Consider the following 12,579-nt stretch of genomic DNA (forward strand, 5'->3'; position numbering starts at 1 on the left):
AGTGGGGGCAGGAAGTGCCCCGCACGGCCACGGGACATCCAGCAGGACAGGAGAGGAGCAGACGACCATCAGCTGCCGTGCACATCAGGCCGCCAACAACACAAGCCTAGAACCAAAGCCAAGAGACCTGTGGTGGGAGGAAAACTGGCCGGGCCGTCGAGTGGCCTGGTGGCTTGAAGTCCTTTCCCCAGCGGAAGTCTCGAAGTTTCTCCAAATCCTAACTCCCTTGCCTATAAGACGAGATAAAATCCGTCACGTCCACCTTACAGGGTTGCCGCTAGGGCCAGACGTACGGAAGACGCTTTCAAAATCATCATGTCCATAAGGGACCCGCCAGCTTCCAGCTGGGTATGAAATACAAGCAACCCTCTGGCCACTGTGGTTGCTGTGATTATCAGGGACCACTAGGTGATCGCCTCCACACCCGACAACTCTCTTTAACCTACAGAAAAGGCCAACCTGGAAAATTCCAAATGGGAACAATTAAAAAAAAAAAAAGTGCACACAGGGGTCCCCAACGTTTTTTATTTCATCAGTTTGTGATCGTGGAGTGCTGGGGAGGAGGACCGTGGAGGCCACAGGGATGGACGGGGCAACGGACAGTGGGCGTGATGGAGAGGGGAGCAGCCAGGGCTCCTCCCTGGGTGGGCATCCCCAGGAGCCGTGGGCGTGCACCACAGTGGCCCCGGGCTGGGGGCAGAGGGCACTGCTGGTTGGGGACCCCTGGTGGATGCACATGGAATATTGACATCATAGGTATTTGCACACGTATCTCTCTTGCTACTCACACTGGAGAAGCTTTATATCTATTAGAAGTTCCAGAGTCAGGAGAATCACCACCAATATTACACAGGCTACCAGGAAACTGTTGAGACTCGCACTGAGCAAAAATACCTGCCACACGGCTGCTCTCTTCCCACAGCACGGCTTCAGCCAGGTGGACCTGTGGGGACAAAAGCAGGAAGGGGGCGGGGAGGGGGTCAGATCCCGGCACAGCCCTGGCCGCCGCTCCACCCTCCCTACTCCTCCCGGGCTCTACGGTTCCCAGCAAAGTGCAACCCCCTCCACTGGGTAGGATCGCAGAGAGCAAACCCAGCTCACAGGAGATGGAGCCCCATACAGTCCCCAGACGGGGTCACAGAGGTCGGCGGGGGCCCGGAGAGCTGTCGTTGCTGCACGTCCGTGTGGGCGCGGAGCCTAGCACGGGCTCTGCATTTAGGAGGCTCTCAGCTCACCTCCGGTAAAAGCTCAGTAGTTGATGAGTGGGGTTTCCAGTGCTTTCCGGCTACAGAGGAAGAATGAGCTAAATCCCTATTTCTCAAGTGGGTTGCACGGAATCCTACTTCCACCGAATGTCAAGGGTTGCCACCCGATACGCTCGATGATTGGATAGGCTTTGGAAAATTGGGGTCGAAGTCAAACGGGGATTTTTCTGGGCAGACACGTTGGTGCCTCTACTAGGTTATTAGGCACCATCAGGCCCCAAGGGGTCCCAGGAGCAGTGCCTTCCACTCTCGCTCGACCCGGCAACCTCCTGTCACTGAGCCTCTGGTGGGACTCGTGCTTCGTGGACAATCTTTTGGGAAACCCCGACAGGAGAGATGAAGCCACCAAGGATGGGGTCTTCCCCGAGCAGGATGGGGAGTGCGGAGGGTGTGCGGAGCCTCAGGGCCGGGGCGGGGTGGGGGGGTGTCCCCGAGGGCATTTGGCGTATTCCCTTCAGGAACACAGGATCCCAGGGAAGAGGGGCGCCTCGCGGGGGTGCTGAGGCCAAAGCTCACTGCCTCGCCGAGGGAGGAGTGGGATCCCCAAGGGGCAGACAGCGCCAGGCAGCGAGCCCCTCCCCCCCCCCCCCCCCCCCCCCGCTCTGGCTCCGCCTTCGGACACCCGGGGCTGCGGGTCGGCATCTCTGCATTCTGGGCCTCAGTCTCCCGTTTGTCAAACCCTTAACTCCCAGGGTCACGGACGCTAAATGAGGGAAGGTCTCTGACTAGAAGCCCCGTGTGGCTGCGAAGGGTTGAGGAAGGTGTTGATGTTGGTGGGTTACCCGGTGGCCCAGCCCTGGGCTGTCGCCTCCTCTCCATCAGGGGAGTGTGCTGAGGGCGCCGGGGCCCACGCCTCCCGAGGTCCCGAGGGTGACCCCCCCGGTGTCGCTGGAAGAGGGAATCCTGAGGTGCTCCCCTCCCCGCAGAGGAACACCGAGTGCTCTGGGGGGTTCTTCCTCAGAATCCATCTAGGGAAGCTGGAAGGGTCCCAAGCTGACGGGACGTGGTACGAGCTCGTAGCTCTCCAAGGAACCTGGCGGCAAACAGATTAGTCAAGTCTTTCTGGATAGTTTCCAAAACCTACAGGAAAGGGAGGTGCCACCCTTGGCCCCTCGGGAAGGCAAAGGCTGGGAGCTCCGTGTCCGGCCTCGGGGAGCTGGGCCGCAAGGACGGCGGGGGGGGGGACTTCAGCAGGTGACGGAGGAGAAGCAAAAACCAAACCAGTAGTCATTGTTTATCTGAAATTCAACTTAAACTGGGAATCCTGTATCCGGAGCAGGGGGTGCGGAGGGGCCCGGTGAGGGGCTGGGGCCTGGTCGGACGGGCGCGTGAGAATCCGGAGTTACAGGTGAGAAGCCAGAGCCGGTGAAGCCGCGGCGGGAAGGGCCCCGCAGGCAGGGCTGGCGTGTCTGTCGGGGCGGCAGAGGGGGACCCGCGGGCTGACGTCCCCCCCCCGGCTCAGGCCCAGCAGATGGGGGGACCCGGGGGCTGACGTCTCAGGGCTGTGTGGCTTCTGCATACGAAGACCCTCTGGTTTATAAGATCTCTTGGGCCTCCCTTCCTCAGCCGACCGCTCCTGCCTGCGCAGCGCACCTGCGGCCCTTCTTCCCACGCGTGACCCTCCTGCGCCCACCCGCCCCGTCTCCGTCCTCTACTCCGGCTGCCTCTGCCCCCCGTGTCACCCTCTCTCGCCATCTCTCTCGCTCTCAAATCAATAAATAAAATCTTATTTTTTTTTTTTTTTTAAGAAAACCTAGTCCTTTATCTGTGGCCCTAAAAGTGATGCCGCTTCTCTGCCGCCTGCCACCTGGGGCCGGGCTGAGCCCTGGGGGGTCGGGGCGCCTGAGTCCGTGCCCGCCACCCCGGGAGCGCGGGAAGCCGGGGGGGACCAAGCCGTCTGCTCCTCTCCAAGCAGGAGGCTCCACGGCGGGTGGATCTGCCTCCGTGGGAGGGAAGGGCCCGGCAGCTGCCGCCTCGGCCGCCCACAGCCCCCCTTATCTCCTCGGCTTAGGGAAGCTGCCCGGGGCCAGGGGCTGCCGCCTGGGGAGCGGGAGGTGCGGGGGGAACCCGAGGCAGAGGCGCGGGATCCGGAAGCCAGGCCGCCGGACGCCACCTGCCCCCGGGAGGGCCCGCGACAGACGGGAGCGCGGCGGGTCACAGGCTGCGCGAGGCGCCAGGGCTGGGGGACAGTCAGGGTGGGTGGCCTGCGGGTGACATGAGGAGCCGGGGGGACCGGCCTGTGTGGCGGCGGCTGCTCAAGGCAGGAGTCTGTTCGGGCACAAAGGGCCGCGACATAAGCAACCGGAGACCGGGCCACGGCAGTTGGGCCGCAAGGACACGGGGCTTCCCGTTCAGGGCGGAGTGTGGGTGACCAAGGCCCCCCCCCCGGCATCCCCATGGCCGGGGTCGGGGTCAGGGCCTGGGTTGGGGTCAGGGTTGGGGTCAGGTCGGGGTGGTTGGAGCCGGGGTCAGGGTTGGGGCGGGGCTGGGGTTGGGGTCGGGGTCAGGGCCGGGGTTGGTTCAGGGTGGGGCCGGGTTCAGGTCAGGGCTGGGGCTGGGTCGGAGCCAGGGTCGGGCAGGGGTCAGGGTCAGGGTCGGGTCAGGGCCAGAGTCAGGGCTGGGGTCGGTTCAGGGTCGGGGCCAGGGTCAGGTCGGGGTCGGGGTTGGGTCAGGGTCAGGTCGGGATCAGGGTTGGGTCGGGGTCACGGTAGGGGTCAGTTCAGGGTCGGGGCCAGGGTCAGGTCGGGGTCGGGGTTGGGTCAGGGTCAGGTCGGGGTCAGGGTTGGGTCGGGGTCACGGTAGGGATTAGTTCAGGGTCGGGGCCAGGGTCAGGTCGGGGTCGGGGTCGGGTCAGGGTCAGGGCCGGGCCCAGCCAGCGGGGGACAGCGCCTGCCACCCCCCAGCCAGATGGCCCGGCCCGGAGGTGGGCGGTCCTCGGACAGTGACCTCCTCTAGCCCCGAGGCCTTGGGGACGGCCTGCGGCGGGCGGGGCGGGCGGCCGGTGCCTTCACTGCTCCTGTGATGATTCTTAGGGTCTTTTTTTTTTTTTTTTTAATTTTTTTAATTTATTTATGATAGTCACAGAGAGAGAGAGAGGCAGAGACATAGACAGAGGGAGAAGCAGGCTCCATGCACCGGGAGCCCGACATGGGATTCGATCCCAGGTCTCCAGGATCGCGCCCTGGGCCAAAGTCAGGCACCAAACCGCTGCGCCACCCAGGGATCCCGATTCTTAGGGTCTTGATAAAAGCTTGACAGAAGAGTTTCTAGAAAATGACAATGGGCTTCGGCCAGCGTCCGGTCCGCGTTTCAGGGGCGGGGGGCGGGGAGCCCCGCGGCAGCCCTCCGGGCTTCGGGCCCCTGTGCAGGCCGCAGCCGAGGGAGCGCGCGGGGCGGAGGAGGCCGCTGCTCCCGGGCAGGCGGGGGTCCCGGGGCCGTCGGGCGTCCTGGCTGCCAGGCCGGCGCGGCTGGGATACGCACGGCCGGGGAAGGGGCAGTGGCCGGTCTGCGGAAGGTGGAGACCTCGGAGCTGCCCCGAAAGGTGCCCCCGGCGGAGGGGAGCCCGGCGTCCTGGAGGCTGGACTCCAGAGCAGCCCCCGACGGCCTGTGGGGCCTGCACCGCGGTTCCCTCCCACCAAGCCCGGGAGAGGAGCTGAGGGCGGGGGTGGAGTGAGTGGGAAGCTTGCCTCGAGCGGGGCTGGAACTAAGGCGCGAGCCCTGGGATTCCCCACCTGCCCCCAGCGCTGCCCTCAGGGGCACTGTGGGGCCAGAGCCTGAGGCCTGCTGGCTGGGTGGCCCGTGCGGCCCGAGAAGGCACAGAGCCACACCACCATGCCCAACACCCTGAGGGTGCACGGCCTTGGGAGTGGCCCGGAGGGGTCACCGAACACGCCTGGGCTCCAGGTGCAAACTCCAGGAGGCGGCATCCTGAGGCCTTGTGGCCCCAGGTGCTCCAATTCCGTGATGCTCAACACCGTGGCCTGGATCCTGCACCCTTGGGGCGGGGGTGGGGGGGGTGTCAACAGCCAGCAGAACAGCCCATGGCCTCGCTTTGCTTTTCTTGACTGCGTTTGTCCCAGATGGTTAAAACGCCGTGAGCGAAAGCCACGAGGCTGACTTCAATCCAACTCCGGCATCGATCTAGGCTTTACTTTCATTGATTTAACAAACACTTATACAGCACTTATGATCAAACAGAGGAGTTTCCTGAGCACTTTACAAATATTCACTCATCTAGTCGTTTTTCCTTCTTTCTTTTTTTTTAATAATAAATTTAATTTTTATCGGTGTTCAATTTGGCAACATACAGAATAACACCCACTGCTCATCCCGTCCGGTAAGGCAGTTCCTTCTATTTTTTTTTTTTTTTCTCTGTTTACGAACGGTGGGGAAAGCCAGACTTTTCCATCCGGTTGGGCTCGGGCGGCAACTAGAGTCTGCAAATCACACTCCCACGGCTGACTGAGCTCTGAGTATAATCTTTGAGCCTAATTTCCTAATCTCCAAAATAGGGGTATTATCCACCTCTGCAGGGTCGTCGTTCTGAAATATGGAAAGTAACACAAGTAACATGGGGCGTACTGCAGGCCCCCCGTACCGTCTACACGAAGGTGAGTTAGGTATGTGGGTGCTAGAAAACGGAGTAATGAACTAAATACGAAAAATCTCAACGTTCGTTCCATTCCAGCCACGGTCATTCCGCGGCCGCTAAATGCCAGGCACTGTATTAGGTGATGAGCACACAGAGTGCCCAGGGCCTCCATCCTCACGGAGCCTGAGCTCTTGTAAATGAACTCTGAGCCAGCAGTGAGCTCCTAGTCCAGGCCACTCTGAAAGCAAAACAAATCGGAAAAAAAAAAAAAAAGCAGGAGAGGGAAACGGGCTCACATGCACGGGAGTTCTCCAAAGAGGCAAATATCTCTTTGTGGGAACCACGGGCCATCCTTTTGCTAAATACGTAAAAGGGTTGGCGGGGCTTCTTCCTCCGCCGGGGAGAACCAGAGGCACAGGGAAAGCGTGGTGGGGTGGCCTCCTGGTCCCTGCACCGAGCCCCAGGAGGCAGGCCAGGCAGTGCAGACCAGAGATACCAGCACAGCAATCCACTTCGCGAAGCGGGAACCCTCAGCTCGGAGGGGAGGGATGACCCTGGCGGCCACTCGGGGGATCCAAAGAGGCTGGTTTCCACACTGGCAGCTTCGGGGCTGCAGTTGGAGCCACAGGTTGGCCCTACTGCCCGAGGGAGGGGGGAGCATCAGCGAGCCTCCCACCCGCTTGTCCCAGCACCTCCGGCCTCTTGCATCCTGGGGATGGTCAACTGTGGGGAACACGCGGGGTGTGGCAGGCGGACCACCAGGCGAGTCCCCTTCCCCGGGGGGCACAAGGGCAGACACAGCGTGGACGGGCTGCTCCTGCGCTGGGCCGAGGCCGGGGTGGGCATCAGCAGGGGCAACACGAGAGCCACCTGACATGGGGGGACGGTGCCTTGGACCGTGGCTGCGAGGCCGAGGCCCACCTCACAGGTCCTCTGCTGTCAGGATGGCCACGGGCCTGATACCCCTGGCACCTGCTGCTCGAGCCCCCCCTGCACCTGCCAGGCAAGCCCCCTGCACCTGCTGCACGAACCCCTTGCACCTCCCGCACGAGCACACATGCCGGGCGAGCCCCCTGGCACCTGCCGAGCCTACCCCTTGCACCTGCCCTGCAAGCCCCCTCACAGCTGCCGTGCGAACCCCTTGCACCTGCTGCGTGAGCCTCCTGTACCTGCCGCGCCCTGGGATGCCTGGCGAAGGAGCGTCCCCTCACCTGCCACAGCCCGCGTCGCCCAGCTCCCGGGCTGTGGGCCTGCCAGTCCTGGGAGCCCGGGCACAGACCCCCCCGCCCCCAATTCCACCCACTGCCCACGCAGGGCTCACCCCTTGCGTTCGGGCTGCACCCCAGGGAGGGGGGGCGGCTGTTGGGCTGAGAAAGAATGAATCCGTGAACTTACTTTTTTACCCACAGGAAAGATCTTTGAGATTCTCGGGCTACAGGGAAGAAGTCAATCTGTGCTTCCCAGGAAATTTCTTTTGTCTTAATGAAAGCCGTACTGCCTGGCTGGCGCACCCAGAGCCCGCCGGGAGGGTCCCTGGGACGGGGAGCTGCGGGTGCAGCCGGGGGCCAGGGGAGGGCCGTTCAAGGGCAGACGCATCGTACGGACACCAGGAAAGCGGGTGAATGATGCCCCTTTTGAATGTTCCTCTCTTGGGGGAAAAAACGACGCAAAAGACTTTGCCAGCCAAGCGAAGACCAGAACCGCTAGGCCGCACTCGCACGGGCGTGGCAGGGATGCACCCGCCTTTTAACCTGAACCCCAAAAGGCTTTTCCTTCTTCTCAAAGGACACTGAGACTGAAGCTGGCATGTTCTGAGGCAGATCTGATTTATTTTGGGGGGGATGGCTTCGTGGAGGAGGGAGACGTGGAATTAGCAGGGGTGCTCGGAGGTGAGCCAGCTACAAACCGCGGCCTCGTTCCCTGAGAGCAACCTGGTCCCTCCCTGTGGCTCATCCAGTTCTCCCCAAACAGAACGGGCCGCCCCGTCTCCTCACCCTTAACACAGTCCCGTCCATCCGTCCGTCCGTCCGCTCAGCTCCTTCCTCGCCTGCACGGGCGCCCTCTCTGTTCCAGGCTCAAGGGATCCGTCAGGCCTGAGGACGCGCACGATCCGGAACCGCAAGCAGACTGGTGAGCGGAGGACTCGAACTCGGGGTCCCGAGTGCTGAGATCAAGGGGGTGCGCGGAAGTGAGGCTTTACCCGGGCGGGGCGGGGGGCCACACAACACTTTCTGGAGGAGGTGGCCCTTGAGCTACACGGTGGAGGGAGGGGCTTTGCTTTAAGGTGCCTCCCGTCCCCCTTCTCCGCCTCCAGCCTTTGCTGGTGCATCTAAAATCAGCGTCGTCCTCACGTAAAGATGTTGCTATATTGGACCTGTCCCCGCGGCCTGACCTCTAAATACCCATTCCTGGGCTCCTATCACACCTTTATCCTCTGACTGTGAAGTTCTGGCGGAAATGCGCCGCCAGCACCATCTTTAAGCAGCGAACCCCCTTTCCGTCTCCCGTCCTTCCTCCAAGCTTCCGTCGCCCCGCGGCCCGGCCCTGACCTCGCAGGTTAGACCTTTCAGAACCCAAAAAGCATAATTACAAAAGGCTGGATGTCTTTCATTTCTTTATTTTTATATTTTTTGACAAAGACCATCCCACCAGGACCCTCTCTGTCCCCCTCTTTCCACCAAAAAGATGGGGAACTCTGTCTCTCTTTGTGGCCACGGAGTCTCCTCTGTAAGAAGGGGGTGAACGACACCCTCCTTGGGTTGCCTCCCTCGACACTGTCACCATGATCGCCCCAGGGTGGAGGCTCCCGACTTCTCGGAATTTCCTCTTGTGGCCCCTGGTCCAGCCCAGACGCTGCAGCCCAACCAGGCCTTCAGTGCAATGGAGCTGGTTAGGAGAGGGGCAAGCTCCGGGCCGCGCCACGAGCCCCCCAACACTCGTTCGCTCCTCCAAGGATGGACGGTTGGCTCGCTGGGCAGCAGCTCTGGGCCTCACTTCCCCACCGCTGGACGGGACGACGTCCAATGCCCGACGACGAGAACCAGGCAGAAGGGGCTCTGGTCACGTGCAAACACACGGACCCCAGGACGGCCAGCGAAGTCGGACTGCATCCGAGTCCAAGAATCGAGCGGAACAGCCGGTGGGACCAGCCGTCGAGGGAGGCCGTCGAGGGAGGCGGCGTGTTCCTAGGTCATCCCCACGTGGTGACGAGGACAGCTGCAGAGAAGACCTAATTCTGGAGGAAAGGTCACGAAGGAGGGAGACCGGGCTCCCGTGAAGACGCGGGCCTGGGGGTGACTCTCCAGCTGCCCCCCGGGGAAGAGCCGCGGGTCTGATTGGCCGCCGCGGTCTCCAAATCCCTTAGGACCCGGTCCCAGCCAAGGTCCAAGCCACTGCAGGGGGCAGGTGAAGGCTTCCGGGAAGCTTCTCTGTTGCTCGTAAAAGGGACTAACGGGGAGTCATTCTCCCCGACCGACAGGGGTGAGGCGGGCGGCCCCCTCTCAGCCCCAAGGAAACTTCATCCTCATCCAGCGCGAGGGTGAGGCCGACGCCGGCGGCGGGCGTGGGCAGGGGGAGCGGCGTGCTCCTTGCTCGCGACGTTTAGCCTCTCGGCCCCCCTGGAAGCCGCTGGGTCTGTGCTCCACGTTGCACGAGCGAAGCGGGTCCTCATTACGGGGGTCTGGGCGGGGCGTGTCGCACGGCAGTCCCCACCCTCTGTGACGAGGGTGGAAGAGAGAGATGTCAAGGCGGCAGGAGGTTTCTGGGCTTGGGAGACGGCAAGCCTGAGGGGGGAGAGCAGAGGATCGGCCCGTCCCTCGGGTCATCGCGGGGCCGCCCCGGCCGGGGCGCACACCCCACTTCCCCTTCTTCCCGTCCCCGGACGGTCCACGGCCGCGCGAGTGTTCAGGGTCTGGGCGTTCGCGTTTGTGGACAGACGTGCAGGACTGTGCAGTGTCCCTGCTTCGGGGCGAAGGGTGGTGACAGCAGTGGCGTGAGCTGCAGGGCAGATGCCGGGCAGCCGGGACCCCCGGGGGTGGAGGGAGGGCCAGACGCAGCCGGGACCGGGGCCGTGGCCCGAAGCACAGCCACTTCGGGGCTCGCTGACAGGCAGCACAGCCTGCGGACGGTGCGGAGGCGCAGAGCCCACCCCCACGGGTGCCCGCGGCCTCGTGCTTCCTGAAGGCTGGGCTGGGTGCGAGCACTTCCATGACGGGCAGCGGGCACGGATGGGAAGGGGCCAGAGCGGAGGGGGGGTGGGGGGAGGGGGACGCCCTCCCGGTGCAGACCCCGCCTGATGGGCGGCTCCACGGAGCTCGGCGCCCCGGAAGCCAGCGGCTCTCTCCGGGCAGCGAGCAGGCTCAGGGTCCCCATAAATGAGCCACAGCACGGGCGCGTCTCATCCGGGGGTAACGGGTCGGGAGGCCGGGCCGCTGGGTACAGGCCCACTGACGGGGGCTACAGAAATCCCTCTGGGGAAAAGACAGCTCGGCTTCAGGTTTGGGTTTGAGACGGAGCTTCTGGAGGCCTCGCGGCGGCTGCTCAGCTGGGCCTGAGCTGTCACCGTTTGTAGTGACGACCCGCAGGGAGACGAGGCAAATAAGCCGCCAGCGCAGGGGAGGGGCAGGTTACTCCGTCCGATTCTTGCCAGGGCTCCGAGTGTTTGGGGTCCCTGCGAGGGGTCAGGGTAGCTGGATAAGAGCCGGCGGCCCCGGAGAGTCGGGGGGCGCAGTACGGGGGCCGCAGCGTGTGCACTTGCTCCACGGCACTCGGAGGGGGACCCTCAGGGTCTGGCCACACGGAGGGGACGGGCGGGCAGCGACGGGGACGCGCAGCTGGGGCAAGTCCCATGAGGACGGAACCGCAGAGCCACATTCATCCCGCAGAAGGTGGGAGGGCCGGGGTCGGGGCTCAGGCCGGGCGCCCCAGAAGGAGCGGGGCGGGTGCAGCCCCACGGGGCAGCTTCTACTTTCTGAGGAGGGAGGGAGGAGGTCATTGTTGAAGGCAACGGGGACTTGAGGGCAACGGAAGCAATCGGAGACGACCAGCCCGGGCCAGAGTGACGGCCAGCCCGGGCCCCGAGGGACGCTGTCGGGCCGAGCCGAGAGGCGAGCGGAGAGCGGAGACCTTGGGTCTGGGGACGGGCTGCCAGGGGTCGAATGTGTGTCCCCTCCCCGCCAGTCTTACGAGGAAGCCCTAACCCCTCAACGTGTTGTATGACGGTGGGGCCTCTGGGGTGATTAGGGTCCGGTGAGGTCAGGGTGCGGCCCTCAGGGTGGGAGTGGTGGCCCCACAGGAGGAGGAAGAGTCCGGAGCGCACGTTCTCCTCTACCTACACGGAATGAGGAGAGGCCACCCGTCACCCAGTCTTCGCCAGCCACCACGCCCGCCGGCACCGTGAGGATGGACTCCGCGTCCCAGAGCCGTGGGGTGGCTAAGGCACCAGCCAGGGGAGGGGGCTCCTGCTGCAGCGGTGAGCTGACTGTCCCGCCTAAGCCTCTGCAGCCTGGGTGCTGCCTGGGTGCAGCCTGGGTGCAGCCGGGCAGCGGAGAGCTCAGTCTGGGCTCTGCACACGGGCCGACGAAGGGCCCTCGGGAAGGTCAGGGAGCCTGATGGAGACAGCCTCTTCCCCACGCCCGGGGGCTCACGCACATCCCCGCGCCGGCCCCTTCTTCACAGGGCAAAAGGGAAGGCGGACTGAGGAGCACCCCGGCACGTTGCAGGCACCCGACGGCGTAGCCCGCGTGCGAGGCACGCAGCCGCGGTCACAGCCGTGCACGAGCAGCAAGCCCGTGTCCCGGTCGGCTCCGGCAGCCAGGAGGGCAGGCTCGGCTCCACGCTGCTGCCGTGTGACCCGGGCAGGCTGCTCGCGCCCTCTGGGCTCTGCAGGGCCGGGACACCCAGAACAGACGCCTTCTACGGCCCCTTCCGCTCTAGCATCTTCAGGTTCTGGGTGACGTGAACGCACTGGACTAGCACGGAGTTCGAGAGACGTGAGCGGCCACGTAGGGCCCAGCCGGGGGCCCTGAGGCCTCTTCACTTCCTACAGACCAGACCTCCCGTCTCTGCAGGACATCTCCTTGCACCGTTTTGAGAAACTGGTACCAAGCCCCCGACGGAGTCGCCTTTGCAGGCCCCGCGGGCAACGAGGCCCAAGAGCCCGGGTGACGGCCCCTGGCCGGTCAGTGTGAGGCCCCGCCCGGCCAGCACCCGCTGGGCGACCCTCCCTGAGCAGTCGGCGCCCGCCCCATCAGCTTTCTCCACCCGCCTCTGCTTCCCTCGGACGCCCTCCTCTTGCACAGCTCCCCAGAGCTCCTCGCCGCCTGCGGGGTGGGAGCCACCGGCCTCGTGAACCGGGAACCGCCGAGCGGTGCCGATTGGAGCTTCCTGGTTACTCAGCTGAGTTCTGTTAACAGTGCAACGTGGGGTTCCGGGAGGTTCCGGGAGGGGGGACACGCGTGTCACACCTGAGGCTGACCCGACCTGCAATGGTGCTGTTTTGCGGCGTTTCGGAAAAGGGCAGGTAGGAAATTCTGGGAAAACCCCAGGAAATGCCTGCAGCAAAAGCCAAGGAGCCTTGTGAAGAGAGGCCTGTCCCCTCCGCAGCGTGCTTTCGTTTCGCTTCCTCTTCCTCCAGGAAGCCCTCTGGCCTCCACCGGAGCTCCTGAGCGAGACCTCCGGCAGCCAGGCGGATCCCCTCCCTGGCTGCTCCCTATTTACGCAACA

The 12,579-nt window shown here is 63.9% G+C and overlaps 1 protein-coding gene across 4 annotated transcripts in view; it reads right to left on the minus strand.

Annotated features, from left to right (window-relative positions):
* TMEM266 (transmembrane protein 266) overlaps positions 1-12,579 on the minus strand; it is an 89,423-nt gene that overhangs the window by 25,557 nt on the left and 51,287 nt on the right. For all 4 annotated transcript variants that reach the window (XM_077882055.1, XM_077882057.1, XM_077882056.1 and 1 more), the window contains one exon: positions 789-943. In XM_077882055.1, coding sequence (XP_077738181.1) covers positions 789-943 — 155 coding nt within the window. The remainder of the gene's footprint in view (positions 1-788; positions 944-12,579) is intronic.

This window comes from Canis aureus, chromosome 32 (genome assembly GCF_053574225.1).
Source record: "Canis aureus isolate CA01 chromosome 32, VMU_Caureus_v.1.0, whole genome shotgun sequence".
In the NCBI taxonomy this organism is placed as follows: domain Eukaryota; kingdom Metazoa; phylum Chordata; class Mammalia; order Carnivora; family Canidae; genus Canis; species Canis aureus.